The sequence below is a fragment of the Mobula hypostoma genome, chromosome 1, assembly GCF_963921235.1.
Source record: "Mobula hypostoma chromosome 1, sMobHyp1.1, whole genome shotgun sequence".
In the NCBI taxonomy this organism is placed as follows: Eukaryota; Metazoa; Chordata; class Chondrichthyes; order Myliobatiformes; family Myliobatidae; genus Mobula; species Mobula hypostoma.
The window spans coordinates 32,563,083-32,584,410 of NC_086097.1; the positions used below are offsets into that span (position 1 = coordinate 32,563,083).

At 41.6% G+C, this 21,328-nt stretch overlaps 1 protein-coding gene across 5 annotated transcripts in view; it reads right to left on the minus strand.

Annotated features, from left to right (window-relative positions):
• LOC134345344 (autophagy-related protein 2 homolog B-like) overlaps window positions 1-21,328 on the minus strand; it is a 179,606-nt gene that overhangs the window by 12,618 nt on the left and 145,660 nt on the right. For all 5 annotated transcript variants that reach the window (XM_063045873.1, XM_063045890.1, XM_063045882.1 and 2 more), the window contains 5 exons: window positions 16,192-16,276; window positions 14,297-14,495; window positions 10,044-10,113; window positions 8,750-8,832; window positions 6,871-6,992 (listed from right to left, as the gene is read on the minus strand). In XM_063045873.1, the coding sequence (XP_062901943.1) occupies window positions 6,871-6,992; window positions 8,750-8,832; window positions 10,044-10,113; window positions 14,297-14,495; window positions 16,192-16,276 (559 nt within the window). The remainder of the gene's footprint in view (window positions 1-6,870; window positions 6,993-8,749; window positions 8,833-10,043; window positions 10,114-14,296; window positions 14,496-16,191; window positions 16,277-21,328) is intronic.

Sequence of the window (21,328 nt, forward strand, 5' to 3'; positions counted from 1 at the left end):
AGGATCAGAAAAAGCTGCAGAGATTGTAAACTCTGCCAGCTCCATCACGGTCACCAGCCTCTCCACCATCAAGGATATCTTCAAAGAGCAGTGCTTCAGAAAGGCAGCATCCATCATTAAGGACCACCACCATTCAGGACATGCCCTATTCTCATTACTGCCATCAGGGAGGAGGTACAGGAGTCTGAAGACACACACTCAAATGTTTTAGGAACAGCTTCTTCCCCCTTGCCATCAGATTTCTGAACAGTCCCTGAACACACTACTTCATTATTTTTCACTCTTTCTTTGCACTACTTATTTATTTTACATTATGTATTGCAAATCGACAAATTTCCCGACGTATGTTGAACTCTTAAAATACAGCTTTAATGACAAATAACTTTATTAAAACTCTTCAGTTCTACTGGCTAGGTTACATCATAATGGCCATCTTCGACAGAAGGGAATACCTAACCATCTATTACCAAACTCTTTCAGTTATTTTGGTGGGTCCCGATTGATCAAAACTTGAACTGCACACATGAATTCTATAGCTGCAGTAGCAGGAGACCTCTGCAAGGCAGTGGTCCTGGCAAAGAGTGGCACACCTCCCAACCTTAAATCCTGCAAAAGTCTGAGGATGGCAGAGACAGGTACTGACAAATTTTAAATACAGTTGCAAGAAAAATTTTGTGAACCCTTTGTACTTACTTGTTTTTCTGCATTACTTATAAAATGTGGTGTAATCTTCATCTAGGTCACAATAATAGACAAACACAATCTCCCTAACCTAATAACACACAAACAATTGTACTTTTCATATCCTTATTGAACACATTACTTAATAACTAGTAGAACCTCCTTTAGCAGCAATAACCTCCACCATTGTGCTGATCAGACTTGCACAATATTGAGGAGGAATTTTAGACCATGCTTCCATACAAAACTGTTGCAGTTCATCAATATTTCTGGGATATCTTGCATGAACAGCCCTCTTCAGTCATGCCACAAATTCTCAATTGGGTTAAGGTCTGGATTCTGACTTGGCCATTCCAAAACACAAATTTTCTTCTTTTTAAACCATTACGTTGTTGATTTACTCTTGTGTTTCAGATCATTGCCTTGTTGCATCATCCAACTTTTATTCAGCTTCAGGTGACAGACCACTACCCTGACACTCTCCCGCAAATTATCTTGATACAATTTTGAATTCATTGATTGCAAGCTGCCCAAGCCCTGAGGTAGCAAAGCAGCCCAAACCATGATGACCCTTCCAGCGTGCTTCACAGATGAGAAGGGGTTTTGGTGTTGGTGTGCAGTGGCCTTCCTCCCCCACAAACACAGTGGTGTGCATTCCTGCTAAATAGTTCAACTTCTGTCTCATCTATCCATAGAACATTGTCCCAGAAGTGTTGTGGAACATCTAGGTGGTTTTTCGCAAATTTGAGACATGCAGCAATAAATTTTTTGGAGGGCAGTGCTTTCCTCTGTGGTGTCCTTCCATGAACTCCATTCTTGTTCAGTGTTATTCTTATAGTGGCCATGTGAACAGAGATTTTAGCAAGTTCTCGAGATTTCTGCAGGTCTTTTGCTGTTACCCTTGGGTCCTTTTTCACCTCCTTCAGCATTGCACATTGTGCTCTTGGTGTGATCTTTTCAGGACGCCCAGTCCTAGAGAGAGGATCAACAGCAACACACACAAAATGCTGGAGGAACTCAGCAGGCCAGGCAGGATCTATGGAAAAGAGTATGGTCGACATTTCGGGCCAAGGCAATTCATCAGTCCCGATGAAGGGTCTCGGCCCAAAACATCGGCTATACATTTTTTCCATAGATGCTACCTGGCCTGCTGAGTTCCTCCAGCATTTTGTTTTGTTGCTTGGATTTCCAGCATTTGCAGATTTTCTCTTGTTTGTGAGAGCATTAACAGTACCAAATTTCCTCCATTTGTAGACAATTTCTCTCAGTGTGGACTGATGAATACTTAGCTTCATGCATCTCTAAAATTTTTCTTCTAAGGCCCTCTGAAAGTTGCTTTGATTGAGGCATGGTGTACATAAATAGATCTTTCTTAAGAACAGGCTCTGTCAGTAACTTGACTTTGAGTGTCTTTCAAGGGGCAGGGCACCTCTACAACCCATACCTCCAATCTCATTTCATTCATCGGAACACCTGGCTCCAAATAGTTTCTGTAGAAAGCATTACCCCAGAGGTTCACATACTTTTCTGAATCTAGACTGTAATTGGTGTACTCAGTATTGATAAGAAAATGTACAATTGTTTGTGTTTTCTCAGTTTAGGTAGATTATGTTTGCATATTATTGTGACTTAGATGGAGATCAGACCACATTTTAACGAGGTAATTGCAAAGGGTTCACAAACTTTTTCTTGCAACTGTAGATAGATGAGCACTTGATTTACCAAGGGCTGGGAAATGATTTTAAAAACATATGGCTAGTTAATCAGCATGGATAGGGTGGGTAGAAGGACTGGTTTCTGTGCCATGAATCAATAAGTTTGTATCAACCACAAGACCATAAGAGTATAAGATATTAGGCCATTTGGCCCATTGAGTTTGTTCTGCCATTTGATCATGACTTGATTTATTATATGTTTGTCCATCGTCATCGTTGATGAAGACGAACACACAATAAATCAGTCATGAGTTTGTTCTGCCATTTGCTCATGACTGATTTATTTCCCCTTTCAACCACATTCTTCTGCCTTCTCCCTGTAACATTTGATGCCCTCACTAATCAAGAACCTATCAACCTTTGCTTTAAATATACCAAATAACATAGCCTCCACTGCCACCACCCATGGCAGTGAATTCCACAATTCACCACTCTCTGGTCAAAGAAATTCCTCCTCATCTCTGCTGCAAGGGATGTCCATTATTCTAAGGCTGCGTCCTCTGGTCCTGGACTCCCTTACTATTGGAAAGATCCTCTGCACATCCACTTTATCTAGGCATTTCAATATTTGATAGGTTTCAATGAGATCCCCCCTCATTCTTCTGAACTCCAGTGAGTACAGATCTCGGAGAGCATGTTCCTCATTCCTGGGATAATTCTTGTAAATATTCTCTGGACCCTCTCCAATCTTTTCTTTCCTCTTTTGGACATGGGGGCCAATAATCCAAATATGGTCTGAACAATGCCTTATAAAGCCTCAGCAATACATCCTTGTTTTCATATTCTAGTCCTCTGGAAATGAATGCTAACATTGCTGCATCTGCCTTCCAGGAGTGAAGAACACTGTCCATTAGCCTGCAGGAACATAGCTCTAAAAAATCTCCACAGAGTCTTAAGCAGCTTGTTTAACAAGAACCCCAATTCTCACTTAGGATGCAAGAAGTCCTAGGTTCAAACCCCAGATGAGCCCTGATTTCCCACTGTAATAAGACATTACACAGTGGGGGAAAATGTCGCGTCCTTTTCAAGGTGGTTAGTCCACCTTTGGTCCCCACCTGGCACTCAGCACTCACCTGTGGCTCCCTGTAGCTGTTTGCATGTGACAGCGGCCACACCCTGGGCAATGGCTTTGACAAGCTGGCTAAACCAGGTGAGGGTAGCTGACGGGTCTCAAACCCTCGGTGAGAAGGGAGTTGTCTATCCCAGCATGTGAAGACAGTCTCCAGCGGATTGAGTGGACGAGACCAATGGAAGGTCCAACGGTCAAGGCAGTCTCTGCAAGCGTCGTGGAATGCATAGGGCATGACTAGACACAGAAGATGTCTGGTCATCCACTGCGCCTAGTCCCATCTCCAGCCATCTCGACTCTTGTTTTACCACTGGATCCAGATGAGAATTGGGAAGAGAGAGTGAGGCTGACGCTGCGCAACTCTCCCTCACTTAAATCCAAATCATGCGCTAGTCTCGACACCATCAATTGGTGTCGAGGTCTTCATTGACAACGATGGACGAACATGAATGAAGACTACTGAATGATTCCCTAGTATAAGATGAACTCTTGACCTCATAACCTACCTCATCATGGCCTTGCAACCTCATTGTCAGCCTGCAATGCACTTTCTATGTAACTGTAACACTTTACTGTGTTCTGTTATTGTGTTTCTCTTGTACTATCTCAATGCACTGTGTAATGAAATGACTGGCATTTAAAACAAAGTTTTTCATCTGCACCTCAGTACATGTGACAATAATAAACTAATTTACCAATGTCATTCCCTTTACCATCCATGAAATCTACTGTAGCCACTCAGCTAGGCCACTCTAGAGCACCTCCTCAACCTGTAACCTCCACTGTGGCAGCAGGCAGAGAACACCACCAGCTCCAGGATCCTCTCCAAGTCTCACAGTATCCTGACTGGAAATACAGTGGATTCTGGTTAACTGGGAGACATCAGGACCAGTACATTTTGGCCCAATTAAGCAGCTGTCCCAATTAGCCTAAGTTTCATGGAAATAGTATAAAAAAAGATAAACTGCAGCAAATTATGCATTTAAATGAAATACAGAACAAATCAGAACACTAACAATGCTACTACAGTACTATAAAACTTTAGTTCCTGATAGTTATTGACGGATGAATTCACTGTACACTGTTTTTTTGATCAACTGTAAATAAACAAAATTGCGTAGATGCCTGGTGAGAATAACGGATTGCCTCCATACAATTTCATCCTCCAAACCTTCATTTTCATTGTAATATTCAAGATGATTGTGGATAACTTCAAATTATTTGTGGTTTCCAACTTGAAGTAGTGAAGTAGCCATTTCTGGCATCTCCTAGCCCGAATGCTTGAAATCGCAGTAAGCAAAACAATTCAGAATTGACATACTGCTTAGTTATCATCAACTATCAGTGACAAATGATTACTGCTTTTTGAACACAACACTCAACAGACGCTATTTAAAAACTGTTTGCTTTAAGCACAATGTAGTGAATTGAATTGAATTGACTTTATTACTTGCATCCTTCATATACACAAGGAGTAAAAATCTCTATGTTATGTCTCCGTCTAAATGTGCAATTTATAGTAGCTTATAATAAACAGTATGTATAACAGGATAGCCAGTATAATATAGAAATACAGTTGTGTCAGCATGAATTAATCAGCTGACGGCCTGGTGGAAGAAGCTGTCCCAGGGTCTGTTGGTCCTGGCTTTTATGCTGCGGTACTATCTTCCGGATGGTAGCAGCTGGAACAGTTTGTGGTTGGGGTGACTCTGGTTCCCAAAGATCCTTCAGGCCCTTTTTACACACCTGTCCTTGTAATTGTCCTAAATAGTGGGAAGCTTATATTTACAGATGCGCTGGGCTGTCCACACCGCTCTCTGCAGTGTCCTGCAATTGAGGGAGGTACAGTTCCCATACCAGGCAGTGATGCAGCCAGTCAGGATGCCCTTAATTGTGCCCCTGTAGAAAATCCTTAGGATTTGGGGGGCCCACATCAAACTTCTTCAACCGTCTGAGGTGAAAGAGGCACTGTTGTGCCTTTTTCACCACATAGCTGGTATGTACAGACCACGAGAGATCAGGTGATGTTTATGCCAAGGAACTTAAAGCTGATTTCCCTCTCAACCCCAAATCCAGGGATTTCAGTAGGGGCTAGCCTGCCTCCATTCCTCCTGTAGTCCACAACCAGCTCCTTTGTTTTTGCTACATTGAGGGAGAGGTTATTTTCTTGATATCACTGTGTCAAGGTGTTTAATTGCCACAAAAGTGCACACGACTAACTCTAGTTAGAAACTTCTGCAATAGTTTCCTGTTCCATTTAAGCAGCATAATGCCCCAAATAAACAAAGTGATTCTTGGCTAATTTCTTGATTAGTTCTTATTCTTTAAGAGTTGTCCCAAATAAGTGGCTGCCCCAATTAACTGAAGGCCCAATTAACATGAATTCACTGTATATCCCAAAGACAAGATTTAGAAATCTTGAACAACACATACAAAATGTTGGAGGAAGTCAGCGAGTCAGGCAGGATCTATGGAGGGGAAAAAATGGTCAATGTTTCAGGCCAAGATCCTTATCATTGTTCCTTCATCATCACTGGGTCTAAATCCTGAGACTCGGTAAGGAACAAGTTAAATGTGGTTCCTCCTTGGTGTATGCTAAAATGAAATGGAAGTCTATAAGACAAAGTGCTGTTAGCTTGGAGAGTGATTGTTTAGGAAAGTACAAGACAACAAGTCTACAGGGATGTCTTGATAAAGTTAAGGGAATACAAGTCTACAGCCATAACAGTGGAAAATAGTGAAAAACATTTTTCTGGGAAAGGTGAGGTTATTGTGCAGGTGCAGATACCAATTGTATGGAAAAGTACCAGTGTCAGGGGTTTTGAAGGGTTTAAAAAGGGGTACTTTCTTGGTGCAGCAGGGAAGGGAGTTTTGTCTTGGGTTGAATCACAGCTGATGCTGAGATAGGAAACAATAAGTACATCAAGAGAGTCAGAGTTAGACCGAAAGAGAGAGAAAGAGAGAAAACAGGCTGCATGTAAGATTGTCGGATCTGTGGCTCACTCCAGATGGGCTTGCTTAATGAATGATAGTATTATTTAGATAGCTGTATTGCTATTGCTAAAGAGATTTTTTTTCTTTCTGTATTGGATTTGTGAGAGTTCTAATAAAGTGTTTTCTTGTGGCCTTGAACACGCATATCAGCTCCTTGGTGTGCAGATACATATTGCATGCGAAAACCCAGAGCTGAATTAGAAAAGAACACATAACAAATTTTAAAATAATTTTCCTTCACAGACTCCTTCCCCCAACAGTTCTGTGGAATTCGCTACATGCACTGTAGCTGATGAAGTAAGTAGTTCATAGCAATTTTCTCTGAGGTATTTAGGGAATTGGAAGAAAATGCTTTTCTTGCCGATGACAATGCACGTTTGAAATCCCACACACCACACTGTGAATACTCACCCAACTGGACAAGAGAGTGCATGGGTCCAACGCCACCAAGGATACCAGGTAGTTGATTCTTTCTGATGTCAGTTAGCCATTCATTAAGTGCGTATGACACGAGCTTGTCCACTCCCAACAACCTGCAGAATAACCAGTAAAGTTCAGTATCAGATGGAAGCCAGCTCGCTGCTGAAAGAGGAGTTGAGAACAGAGATACACAGACAACGCCAAAAATGCACTCATTAGTTTTGATGATAAAAGGGAAAGGTTCTATAGGTTCTCCAGACTTTATTCCTTGGAGGATAGAAGAGTGAAAGCAAATTTGAAAGAAGTATACAAAATTATAAGGAATATAGATAAGGGCAAATGCAAGCAAGCTTCTTCCACTGAGGCTGGGTGAGACTAGAACTAGAGGTCATAGGTTAAAGGTGAAAAGTCAAATATTTAAGGGGAATCTGAAGGGGAACTTCTTCACTCAAGAGGGTGCTGAGAGTGTGGAAATAGCTGACAGTGGAAGTGGTGGATCTGGGTTTGATCTTAACATTCAAGGGAAGTTTGGATAAGTACATGGATGGGATGGATATGGTCAGGTGTAGGTCAATGGGACTATGCAGACCAACAGTTTGCCATGGATTAGATGGGCTGAAGGGCTTGTTTCTGTGCTGTACTGCTCTATGACTCTGATAAAAAAGGACTCCTGGGAGCAGAATGAAAAGCTATCAGAGCTAGAGTCAAAAGAGAACACAGATGTTGGAACTTGAAGCAACCAACAAGATGCTGGTTAGAACTCAATGGGTCAGGCAGCATCTGTGGAAAGAAATGGAAGTCAATATTTTGGTCAAGAATTTTCATCTAGATTTAAATGAAGGATCTTAACCTATTTGTCCATTTCTCTCTACATATGCTGCTATCCCACTGAACTCCTCCAGCATTCTGCTTGTGGTTATCAGAGTCACTTTGGCCATAATCCGAACAAACCTTGTGTTCTCTTGAATACAAACAACAGGAATTCTGCAGATGCTGGGAATTCAAGCAACACACATCAAAGTTGCTGGTGAACGCAGCAGGCCAAGCAGCATCTGTAGGAAGAGGTGCAGTCGACGTTTCAGGCTGAGACCCTTCGTCAGGACTAACGAAGTCGACTGCACCTCTTCCTACAGATGCTGCTTGGCCTGCTGCGTTCACCAGCAACTTTGATGTGTGTTCTCTTGAATACTTCACTGCTGCTTAGAGATTATGCACAATGGGACCATCCTCTGAGTGAGAGTTTTCTGAGATCCACAGCCTTACATTGGGCAGGCTCTGTCTCAAAGCCCACTTCCTCACCCAAAGGGTAATTCCAACAATCATCAGGCCTATTACGCTCTGTGCCAAATTCTTGTCAGAGCTAAGGGTTAACGTACGAGGAGTATTTGATGGCTCTGGGCCTGTACTCGCTGGAGTTTAGAAGAATGAGGAGGAGGGCTGTCACTGAAAACTACTGAATATTGATTTGATAATGTGGATATAGAGAGGATATTTCCAATAGTGGGGGAGTCTAGGACCAGAGGGCATGGCTTCAAAATAGAAGAACATCCTTTTAGAACAGAGATAAGGAGGAATTTCTATAGCCAGATGGTGGTGAAGCTGTGTAAATCATTGCTACAGCCAGCTGTGGAGGCCAAGTTACTGGGTGTAGTATTAAAGTGCAGGTTGATACTGTAGGTTCTAGATTATTAAGGGTATCGAAGGTTATGGGGAAGAGGCAAGAAAGTAGGTTTGAGGGAAAATAAATCAGCTATGATTGAATGGTGAAGCAAATTTGATGTGGTGAATGGCTGAATTCTCCTAGGTCTTATGTACTCAGGTCAACAAGGACAGCATTAGAAGAGCCATTATTCAGATTGACTGTGCTTACCCATGTCTGTAGCACAATCTTTTCAACTTCAACTCAGAACAGTTCAGCTGAGCCAGTCCAATCAGTATTCCTGCCAAGGTGCCCTGCAATAAGAAAGATGCTGTGGAGACCTTGTGATCAGTCTGCTGTGCTGCTTCCATGCGGAAATGAGCTTATTCCAGTAACCACAAGTTCACACACTTCAGCCTAAGAGACCAGGCATTCTATAAAAGAGGATCACTCCCTGGCCCTGGAGAGTGCTGTAGCTCAGATGGGTGCAGGTACGTAGTTCATTGCAAGTGGCAATACAGGTAGACAGGATGATGAAGGTGCTTGGTACACTGGTCTTCATTGGTCAGGAACTGGGATGTCATGTTACAGCTGTACAAGACATTGGCATAAACCTCATTTTGAATATTGTGTGCACTTGTATGAAGGAAAAAGTAATAGTGGACACTACCCACCCTGCAAACTGCCTTTTCTAAAACCTCTCTTCTGTTAAAACAAAACCATGCCGTTAAATGTTTCATTCTCCAAGTAGTAAATCTGATTAACTATTATAGTTAGCTACTACATCCTCTACATCTATTACCCCTGTATTGCACTGCAAAACACTTTATACCACTTTTTATATTTATTTATTTAGAGATACAGCGCAGAATACACCCTTCTGGCCCAACGAGACAGACTGCCTAGCAACACACCTATTTAACAGTAGCCTAATCATAGGACAATTTCGCCTTCTAACCAGTACATCTTTAGATTGTTGGAGGAAACCCACGTGCTCATGGGAAGGAGATACACTCCTCTTACAGACGGTATGAAATGGAACCGTGAACTCCTATGCCCCAAGCTGTAATAGTGTTGTACTAACCGCTTTGCTACCGTGGCACTTTGGGAGTAATGCTGGTTACAGTGTAAGTATATGCAAATACTTAATGTCTCTTTGCCCTTTTACTATATCTGTACTTTAACCTCTAACTTTATAATTTACATAATTTTTTATTCTTTATTAATCGTTGAATGTCATTTTTCATTGCACATTGCACCCTGACCAAAGTACCATGCAAATTCCAAACACACGTAAATGTTTATGGTGAATAAAGCTGATCCTTGATAGAGACAAATTCAGTTGCTTCATTCGTAAAGGAACCAGATAAGAACCTCTGTGGATGTTTCTCCATTAGCTAGAAACAGAATATAACCTGGTGCAATGGAGAGAGCAAGTTGCTTTTGTTCGAGATCTATTCACTGATTGAATCGAATTGCACAAACAGCACTCAGCTGGTAGTACCCCATTCCCTCCACAACTTACTTGATCCATAGACATGTGCTTGCCATGGTAATCCAATCGAATGGGGACCTCAGATGTGAAACGAAACTCCCTGGAATGACAAAAGCTTTGGGTTAAAAAAAATTTCCATTGTGCTTTGGCATATTTCAAGCCAACATAACCTGGAAAGTAAATCTGAATATCCAAGATTAATTATTTTTTTAGGGGCAGCACTTTAGCGTAGCAGTTAGTGTAACGAGCTGGTTTCAATGCTAATGTCAGTGCTGATGATCTGGTTTCAATTCCCACCACTGTCTGTAAGGAGTTTGTACTGTACCTTCTCCCCATGACCACGTGAACTCCCTCTGGGTGTTGCAGTTTCTTCCCACTTTCCAAAGACATATGGGTTAGTAGGTTAATTGGTCACATGGGTGTAATTAGATGGCGCCATTGGCACGATGGGCCTGTAACCATGCTGAATCTCTAAGTAAGTATTTCCATTGATATAAAAATGGATTTCATAATTAGTATCAGATTTAATATCACTGGGATGTATCATGAAATCTGTTGTTTTGCAACAGCAGTACATTGTAATACATAATAATAAATCCTATAAATTATAATAAGTATACATATTAAAAAATAAAATAAAATAAAATAAAATAAGGAGTGCAAAAATAGGAAAAAAAAATACTAAGGTAGTGTTCATGGGTTCATTGTCCATTTGGAAATCTGATGTCGATGGGGAAGAAGCTGTTCCTGAAACATTGAGTATATGTTTTCAAGCTCTTGTACCTCTTTCTTGATGATCGCAATGACAAGAGGGCACATCCTGGGTAATGGGCCCAGGATATGTCTTTCTGAGGCATTGTCTTTTGAAAGTGTCCTGAATGTTGGGGAGGCTAGTGCCCATGATAGAGCTGGCGGAGTTTACAATTTTCTGTAGCTTTTTCTGATTCTGTGCAGCGGCCCCTCCATACCAAATGGTGATGCAACCAGTTAGAATGCTCTCCACAGTACATATAGAAAATTGAGAGCATCTTTGGTGACATACCCCTTAACCTAATAAAATATAGCCATTGTTTTGCCTCCTTTGTAATTGCACAAATATGTTGGGCCCAGGATAGATCCTCGGGAACTTGAAACTGTTCAACCCTTTCCACTTCTGATCCCTCAAAAAGGACTGCGTGTGTTATCTCGACTTCCTCTTCCCTGAGCCCACAATCAAAGCCTTGGGCTTACTGACGTTGAGTGAAATGTTGTTTTAGCGATGCCACTCAAGCAACTGACCTATCGCTTCTGTATGTCTCCTCATCACCACCTGAAATTCTGCCAACGATAGTTGTGTTGTCGGCAAATTTATAGATGGTGTTTGAGGTGTGCCGAGCCACACATTCGTTTGTGTAAAGAGAGTACAGCAGTGGGCTAAGCACGCATCCTTTAGCTGTGCCAGTGTTGATTGTCAGCAAGGAGATGTTATTTCTGGTCTGCACAGACTGTGGTCTTATGGTGAGGAAATCAAGGATTCAGCTACAGAGAGAGGTACAGAGGCCCAAGTTTTGGAGCTTGTTGATTAGAATTGAGGGTATGTTTAAGTTGAATGCTGAGCTGTAGTCAATAAATAGCAGCCTGACACGGATAAGCACAAATCTAATCAAAAACTATTAAAGAGCAGATATAGCGATGCTTCATGTTTAGGAGGGCTGGCTGGTGGTGTAGTGGCATCAGCACTGGGCAGGTGGTCCTGAGTTCGAATCCATTCGGGTTCTGTGTGGAAGAGAGGCCTGGCCATCTACTTCCGTACCTTGCCACGAAAACCCTATGGACAACTACACTATCTATACATGATGATGACCTGACTGCACTCAATAACATGTTTGGGAAGTTGTACGTATTACATATGGCAAAATCTGTTAAACTTCACTGTAGAAGGAACTGCAGTGAAATCTCTACAGTTAGAGATTGGGCTTCACAACTGGGCAGAATGAAGGTGGAGGGAAGAATGGTTTTTACTCTGGAACACAGTAGCACTGCTTGCAATAATACAGAATACAACCCTAGGTGTACAGGCGAAGAACAAACTCAATATGCAAACACAAATTACTAAATCTGAAAAGCCGAAGGGCCTGTTTCTGTGCTGTAGTGCAATAAATACTCTACAACTCAATTACTGTTCAAACATCTTACAGGTTTGGAAACAATACATTTGTGTGATAGAGTCAGTGTGGACAGCTCTAACCAGACCACTGAAACAATATCCACTGCATCAATGAGGCTACTCTAAACATAAACACGTGCCAGCCTGATTTTGAGGGAGTCTCTTGCACTGTTTGCAGATTTTATTTGTAAAGCTAGGGTAATGTTCAGTTGGTCAAGTAGCACGTGTGGCAATAGAAACCAGATCAATGACCTCTAAGGATTTCCAGCATTTTCTGCTGAGGGTCCTTAATTTAACCTGATTTAAGATCAGAGATTTAAGATCTAGAAATACTCAAGTGGATGAACTTGTGTGAGGTTTCCTTTTCTTTTTTGGCTTTACATTCTGGAAGCATGCAAACAACTTAAGGGACATCCAAGGAAAGCGAGAGCTGGAGATTGAGTCATGGAGCAATACCGTTCAGAAACAGGCCCTTCAGCCCATCTAGTCCACGCAGAACTGTTTTTCTGCCAAGTGCTATCTACTGCACCCAGATCATTGCCTTCCATACCCCTCTCATCCATGTACCACTACTTCTGCTAGCAGCTTGTTCCACATAAGCACCACCCTCTAAGTGAAGAGGTTTCCCTTCAAGTTCTCCTTAAATATTTCACTCTTCATCCTAAAACTATGACCTCTAATTCTAGTTTCACAGCTTAAGGGGAAAAAGCTTGCTTGCAGTTTACATATCTATATCTGTCATAATTCTGTATACCTCTAGAAAATCTCCCCTCATTCTCCTGTGCTTCAGGGAATAAATTCCTAACCTATTCAAATTTTCCCTATAACTCAGGTCCTCAAGTCCCAGCAACATCTCAATGCATTTCAAACAATTTTGCTTTTATTTCAAATTCCTTGCACTTACTGTTGTTGATTTCAATGTCCAGTAAATAGAGACTCTGTTACTCATTCATTGTCATACCTCTCATGTTCTCTCACAGAACAGAGCATCACTGGACAGGCCACTCGCAGTGCTGTGCTGCCCTTGATGCCAATTTATACAAAATGTCCTCCTCCTGTATGTCATACATATCCTTTATTTCTCTTTGTATTCATGTATCTATCTAAAAGCCTCTTAAATTTCACCAAACTGACTGTTTCCACCACTACTCCTGGTAACCCATTCGAGGCACATACTGCTTTTCGGTAAAAACTTGCCCCTCACATCACCTTTAAATTCCAAAACCTCCCCAATTTTAAAAGCATGTCTTCTGGCGTTGGGCATTTCTACCTGGGGAAAAGTCTGAATGTCTACCCTATCTATGCCCCTCATAATTTACAAAGACCTCAGGTCTGCCCTCAGTCTCTGCCGGTCCAGAGAAAACAACCCAAGTTTATCCTACATCTCCTTACAGCTCATGAACAGTCTCCATATCTTTCTGTAATGGGGCAACCAGAACTGCACACTATACTCTAAGTGCCGTCTGACTAAACTTTTATACAGCTGCAGCATGACTTCCTTACTCTTATATTCAACACCCCTGCCAATGAAGCAAGCTTGTCATACACCCTCTTTACCATCGTATCCACTTGCATAGTCACTTTCTGCGATCTATGGATACGGACCCCAATACCTTTTCTGAAAATCCCAAGATCTGAATCTTCTGTAGCAAAATAGAAACCAGACCACATTTACAATATCTCCACGTGGTTAAGCAAAATTTAATACAGTTATATTAACTGATCAATCCTCTACAGATAATCCTAATACTGTTCATACCTTCTAAAAATTAGCTTTTTTGTTTGTCACATGTACATCAAAATTTACAGTGAAATACTTCATTTGTGTCAATGACCATCACCGTCGGAGAATGTGCTGGGGCAGCCCACAAGTATGGCCATGCTTCCAGCACCATCATAGCAAGCCCACAATTACTAACCCAAACCTGTACATCTTTGGAGTGTGAGAGGAAACTGCAGCATCTACATGGTCATGCAGAGAATGTACGAATTCATTACAGGCAGTGGCAGGAATTGAACCCTGATTGCTGGTAGTGTAAAGTGTTACCCCTAACTGCTACATTACTGTAAAGGTCCACGAGGTAGAAAAGGAAAGGCCTGCTACCATGACTGTCACTTTCCCACATCTGAAGCTCACCTGAAGAAGACCGGCTGGTCTGCAAAGGCTGCTGCTGCAGTTCCCTCTGGCTCGCTGATCGGGACCGTAGCCGCAGTAGTCGAAGGTCCTGGTTGGTGTTTGCTCTGACCTGGAAGGGTAATTATGGGGCCATGATCTGCAGCAGTGGTTCCATTTTTGGAAAGGCTGCTGGCGGCATCTGACCCAGGAGGTTTTCTCACTGTGGGAAGACATGCAGAGAGTGTATAAATTAGCACAGGACAACATCTTGCTGCTCAACTTTATTTCATTTTTGTGTAACAACTTAAATAAATCTCTTGAACTTTATGAATACTAGGTAAATTATCACCACAATCAACACAGAGTGTCTCAATAAATTCTTTGCATACTAGTTTATCATTTTATCATGTTCTTGTAGTTGGAAAATGGAACCCAACTAGACTAGTTCTCCCCATGTAATTCCTCTGACCCAGAGGCTGTCTTTGTATTTTCTGGTTGAATGGCACAACTTCAGATTTAACATATCAAATCCCCTTAAGCTAAAGCTTAACAAATGCACTCATTTGAGAAAAATGAGATTTGAAGATCAAGATCTCTCTCCAGCCCAGTGCTCATGGCCTTGAGAACATTTGTGATTCTGGTCTCCTGCAAGCTTTTGAGATATGAACCTTGGAAGTACAGGCATTTCAAACAAGTAATGTTAATGGTGTCCCTCCAAGATCCTCCAAATCTTCTAGCAGGATAAGCATACCAAAATCAGTATTTTCATCTAGGCCAACGTTCCTAGCACTGAAGCCCTAATCATATACGGTTGGCTCTGCACAGGGCAAGCCACACAGTCTGTACACTCCTCACCAAACTCTTGAAACCAACACATGATTCCTGCATCTGCTGGGTAAAATGTGTGGGTTTTGTCGATCATTTTATTTCATTAGTGAATTCTGTTACATTGTCACAACATAATCGCACAGAACTGTAGCAGAAGGAGGTTAAACCGTAAGACCTAAAGACATCAGAGCAGAATTAGGCCATTCAACACACTAAGTCTGCTCTGCCATTCCACTGTCATCACCAATAACTGGAATCAGAACACAAATTAATTTACTGCTCAACTATATTTTACTTGTGCACATGGTCCCTGTCACTATGCTGCTCTGAATTCTGAACAGAGAAATGCCATATTTATACAGAACTAGCCAGCAGTTATGGATATTGACCACTTGCTAATCAATGTATGCTTTAATTCCTTACCTGCAAGAACAATCACCATTCATAATACAAGTGTTAAGAGTTAACAAAAACTACAAACTGACAACCAAGGTTACTTTGAAATTAGTAAAACCTGGTTGGTCCCTTACTTGGTGTGCACACCTTGGATTACTTGTCTCCAGACTCCTAGTGTGCAAAGGGAAACTATGCTCTTCAAAGACCTTTCTTGTCTGTGCTGTCTGCACTCAATCAGTAGTCTATCCTTGCCTGGATATTGTGTTAACCCTTGCCTTTCTGCAACTTTCACAACACCATGGCTGATTTATTATCTCTCTCAACCCCATTCTTCTTCCTTCTTCCTGTAACATTTGACTTCCTTACTAATCAAGAATCTATCAACCTCTCTTTAAATATACCCAATTACTTAGCCTCCACAGCCATCTGTGGCAAGGAATTCCACAGATTCACCACCGTGTAGCTAAAGAAATCCCTCCTCATTTCTGTTCTACAGGGACGTCCTTCTATTCTGAGGCTGTGCCCTTTGGTCCTAGATTCTCCCACTATTGGAAACATCCTCTCCACAACCACTCTATCAAAGCTTTTCAATATTCTTACAATACAGTAGTGACTGGAATTCTAAAGTGATCATAGTTGTAAAATCACATTGATGTTTGCCTAGGACACAACAATAGTGAGCTACTACTCACCCTCCTGCACAGGATCTGGAGGAATTAACATCTCAACCTCTGCAGCTAGGCTGCTGAAAAAGTCCTTTAAGAAAAACAGGGCATCCTAAAAACAGGAGTAAAAGTGAGACACACTGATCAGGAATTTTCCAAAGAACCACTCCATTAACAGATAGTAAAGGACAAATTTCAAACTGAATATTTTAGAGAGCTGTCAGATTTCAATTTAGAACGGGAACATTCCTCCCCAATTCCAAGGACACAGGGTGTCAGGAGTATGGAGAGACTTAAAACTAATTAGTAAGCTCCAAGATCTGGGCCTCAATGCCCCCATATGCAATTGGATCCTGGATTTCCTCTCTTGCAGACCTCAGTCAGGGCGAATTGGCAAAAACATCTCCATAATCTTCATCAGCACAGGAGCACTGCAGGGATGTGTACTTAGCCCTCTGCTCTATTCACTTTACAACTATGACTGTGTGACCAAGTACAGCTCTAACATCATATGCAAGTTTGCTGATGACATCACTGTTGTGAGCTGTATCAAAGGGGGTGATGAATCAGCATACAGGAGGGAGACTGCAAACTTGGCTAAGTGGTGTAATAACAGCCTCTCATTCAATGTCAGTAAGACTAAGGAACCGATAGTAGACTCCAGAAGAGGGAAACCAGAAGTCCATGAGCCAGTAATCATTGGAAGATCAGAGGAGGAGAGAGTCAGTAACTTTAAATTCATGATGGGTCACTATCTCAGAGGACCCATCAATGAATATTATTGCAAAGAAAGCACGACAGCGCCTCTGCTTCCTCAGGAGTCTGTGGAAGTTCGCATGACATTGAAAACCTTGCAAACTTCTATAAGTGTATGGTGGAAAGTATGCTGACTGGCTGCATTATGGCCTGGTATGGGAACAGCAACGCCTTTGAATGGAAAATCCTACAGAAGGTAGTGGATTCGGCCCAGTATATCACAGGTAAAACCCTTCCAACCATTAACCCTTCCTAATTAAACATTGGTGTAGAAAAGCAGGATCCTCACTCCCAGGCCTTGCTCTTTTCTCACTGCTGCCATCAGGTAGAAGGTACAGGTCCCTCAGGACTCGCACCAACAGGTTCAAGAATAGTTACTACCCCTCAGCCATCATGCTCTTGAACAAAAGGGGATAGTTAGACGAATTTAAGGACTCATTTAATGACTCTGTTTTATTGTTATTTCATGCTCGTTATTTATTTATATCTGTATTTGCACAGTTTGCTGTCCACTGATCCTGTTTACAGTTACTGTTCTATAGATTTGCTAAGCATGCCCACTGAATAAGAATCTCAGGGTTATATGTGGTGACATGTATGTACTCTGATAATAAATTTCACTTTGAACTTAGAGTGTGGGAAAATGGTGCTGAGGCCAAGATTGGATCAGTGATTGGTGCAGCAGAGCTGAGAAGCCAATCGGCCTACTCCTGCTTGTGTCTCATGATCTTACACACTCAGTGGCCACTTTAATTCCTTGTTAGATTAAAATCTAATCAGCCAATCATGTGGCAGCAACTCAATGAATAAAAGCATGCAGACAGGGTTCAAGAGGTTCACATCAGAATGGGAAGAAATGTGATCCAAGTAACTTTGCCTTTGGAATAATTGTTGGTGCTAGATGGGGTGGTTTGAGTATCTTAGAAGCTGTCGATCTCCTGGGATTTTCACACACAAAGGTCTCTAGAGTTTAAAGAGAATGATGTGACAAAAAAAATAACATCCAGTGAGCAACAGTTCTGTGGGCAAAAATGCCTTGTTAATGAGAAAGGTCAGAGGAGAATGGGCAGGTTGGTTCAAGCTGACAGAAAAATGACAGTAACTTAAATAAACATGTGTTACAACAGAGGCATGCAGAACAGCATCTCTAAATGCACAACACATTGAACCTTGAAGTGAATGGGCTACAGCATCAGAAGACCACAAACATACGCTCAGTGGCCACATCATTAGGTACAGAGGGTACCTAATAAAGTGTGTTACATACGCCGTAACGGGTTAAAAGAACCAGCAGAAATGGAACACCCCTGGAGTCCGATTTTGCTGTTAACCAACACTATTTTATTAGTAACTACATAATATAGTAACATAAAACCAGATAAATAAAACATGTTAGCAGAGCTTATGCATATATAGGTGTGTAAATATAAAACCCAAACTTCTTCAAGCTTAGGTGGTAAGTGATACAGTCTTACGATGGTATGTAAATGAAGTCAGCTCAGTTCGTGATATGGAGTTGAATAGAATTTAGGAGAGAGAGAGGTGATTTGTTATCCAAGTAAGCCGATGCTGTCGATCCTTCCCGTTGTCCTCTGAAATCCTTTAAGGTCACCGAATGTGACCACACTAAGGGTACCGTCTTCACGTGGTAAAGCTATCAACCCAGGCAAGGGTTAAACACACTGATTATTTTCCACAGTTCACCCCTTTTCCACACTGCAAGAGCCACTGATCGATTCTCTCCTCAAAACCCACCCTTTTGTGGGTACTCAAAGCTCACCCAGCATCCGTTTCTTCTGCGTCTCTGTGTGTCTACCAGAAAGCCAGCTGACCTTGTGTATATACCCAAACATGCTGAACACCAGCTGTCCATTATATAGCTCCATCCTTCTATCACCATAGCAACTTACGAGCTGCTCAGCGCCTCTCTCTCTCTGAATCTGTGGCACACTCTCTCTTTTTAAAGGCACAGTCCATAATGAATTATCCTTAGGATTTCGTCACAAGTGGCACTGAGTGCAGATCAAAGCTCCAAAAGGCATCAAGATCCTTTATACCAGGTCATTAAACTTGATCTCACTATAGTGCTTTCAGACCCAGACCCTCATCAGAACCATAAGATACAGGAGCAGATTTAGGCCATTTGGCCCATCAAGTCTGCTCTGCCACTTCAACATGGCTGATCTAATTTTCCTCTTAGCCCCAACCTCCTGCCTTCTCCCTGTATCCCTTCATGCCCTGACTAATCAAACATCTATCAATCTCTGTCTTAAATATACTGTACATAAAAACTTGGCCTTCATCACTGCTTATGGCAAAGAATTCCAGATTCACCACTCTCTGGCTAAAGAAAATTCCTCCTCATCTCCTTTCTAAAAGTACTCTCTTCTATTTTGAAGCTGTGTCCTCTGGTCTTGGACTCTCCCACCAAAGGAAACATCCTCTCCACATCCACTCTATCAAGACCTTTCACCATTCGAAAGGTTTTAATGAGGTCATCCCTCATTCTTCTGAATTCTAGTGAATACAAGCCCAGAGCCATCAAATGTTCTCCATATGACAAGCTGTTCAATCCTGGAATCATTTTCATGAATCTCCTTTGAACCCTCTCCAGTTTCCGCACATCCTTTCAAAGATAAGGGGCCCAAAACTGCTCACAATAATCCAAGAGAGGCCTCATCAGTGCTTTATAAAGTCTCAACATTATATCCTTGTTTTTATATTCTAGTCTTCTTGAAATAAATGCTAACGTCACATATGCCTTCCTTACCACAGACTTAACCTGCATATTAACCTTTAGAGAACCCTGCACAAGGACTCCCAAGTCTCTTTGCATCTCATTTTGTATTTTCTCTCCATTTAGAAAGTGGTCAACCCTTTCATTTCTTCTTCTAAAGTGCATGACCATACACTTCCTGATACTCCATCTGGCTATTTTTGCCAATTCTCATGATTTGTCTAAGCCTCTCTACTTCCGCAAAACTACGTTCCCCTCCACCTATTTTCATATCCTCTGCAAACTTTGAAACAAAGCCATCCATTCTATCATCAAAATCATTGACATATAACATAAAAAGAATCAGTTCCAACACAGACCCCTGTGGAACACCACTAATCACATGCAGCCAACCAGAAAAGGCTTGTTTTATTCCCACTCTTTGCCTCCTGCCAATAAACCACTGCTTTATTCATGCTAGAATCTTTCCTGTAATACCATGGGCTTTGTAGCTTGGTAAGCAGCCTCATGTGTGACACCTTGTCAAAGGCCTTCTGAAAATCCAGGTACACAACAGCAATTGATTCTCCTTTGCCTATCCTGCTTGTTGTTTCTTCAAAGAATTCCAACAGATTTGTCAGGGAAGATGTTCCTGTAAGGAAACCATACTGATTACAGCCTATTTCATCATGTGCTTCCAAGTACGCTGAGACCTCATCCTTGATAATCGACTCCAACATCTTACTAACTGACCTATAATTTCCTTTCTTCTGCCTCTCTACCTTCTTGGAGTGACATTTGCAATTTCCCAGTGTTCGCGAACCATTCCAGAATCTAGTGATTCTTGAAAGATCATTACTCATAATCTTCAGCCACCTCTTTCAGAACTCTGGTGTGTACACCATCTGGTTCACGTGGCTTATCCACCTTTAGACCTTCCAGTTTCCCAACAACCTTCATGACCGCTGACACCTGGAATTTCCACCATACTGCTAGTGTTTTCCACAGTGATGATTGAAGCAAAGTACTTATTTAGTTCGTCCAGTATTTCCTTGTCTCACATTACTACCTCTCCAGCATAATTTTCCAGAAGTCTGAGATCAAATCTTGCCTCTCTTTTACACTTTACATATCTGAATAAATTTTTGGTACCCTCTTCAGTATTATTGGCTAGCATATTTTTGTATTCCATCTTTACCTTCTTAATGGTGTCTTTAGTTGCCTTCTGTTAGTTTTTAAAAACTTCTCAATCAACTAATTTCCCACAAATTTTTGCTCTATTATATGCCCTCTCTTTGGCTTTTATGGTGGCTTTGACTTCTTTTGTTAGCCACAGTTGTGTCATCTTTCCTTTAGAATACTTTTTCCTCTTTGGGATGTTTATATCCTATGCCTTCTGAATTGCTTCCAGATATTCCAGCCATTGCTGCTCTGCTGTTGTCCCTGTCAGTGTTCTTTTCCAATCAATTCTGGCCAATTCCTGTCTCATGCCTCTGGAATTCCTTTTACTCCACTGTAATAGTGATACATCTGACTTTAGTTTCTCCTTCTCATATTTCAAGGTGAATTCAGTTATATTATGATCATTTGACCCTAAGGGTTCTTTTACCTTAAGGTCTCCAGTCAATTCTGGTTCATTGCATAACACTGAATCCGGAATAGCTGATCTTCTAGTGGGCTCAACCACGAGCT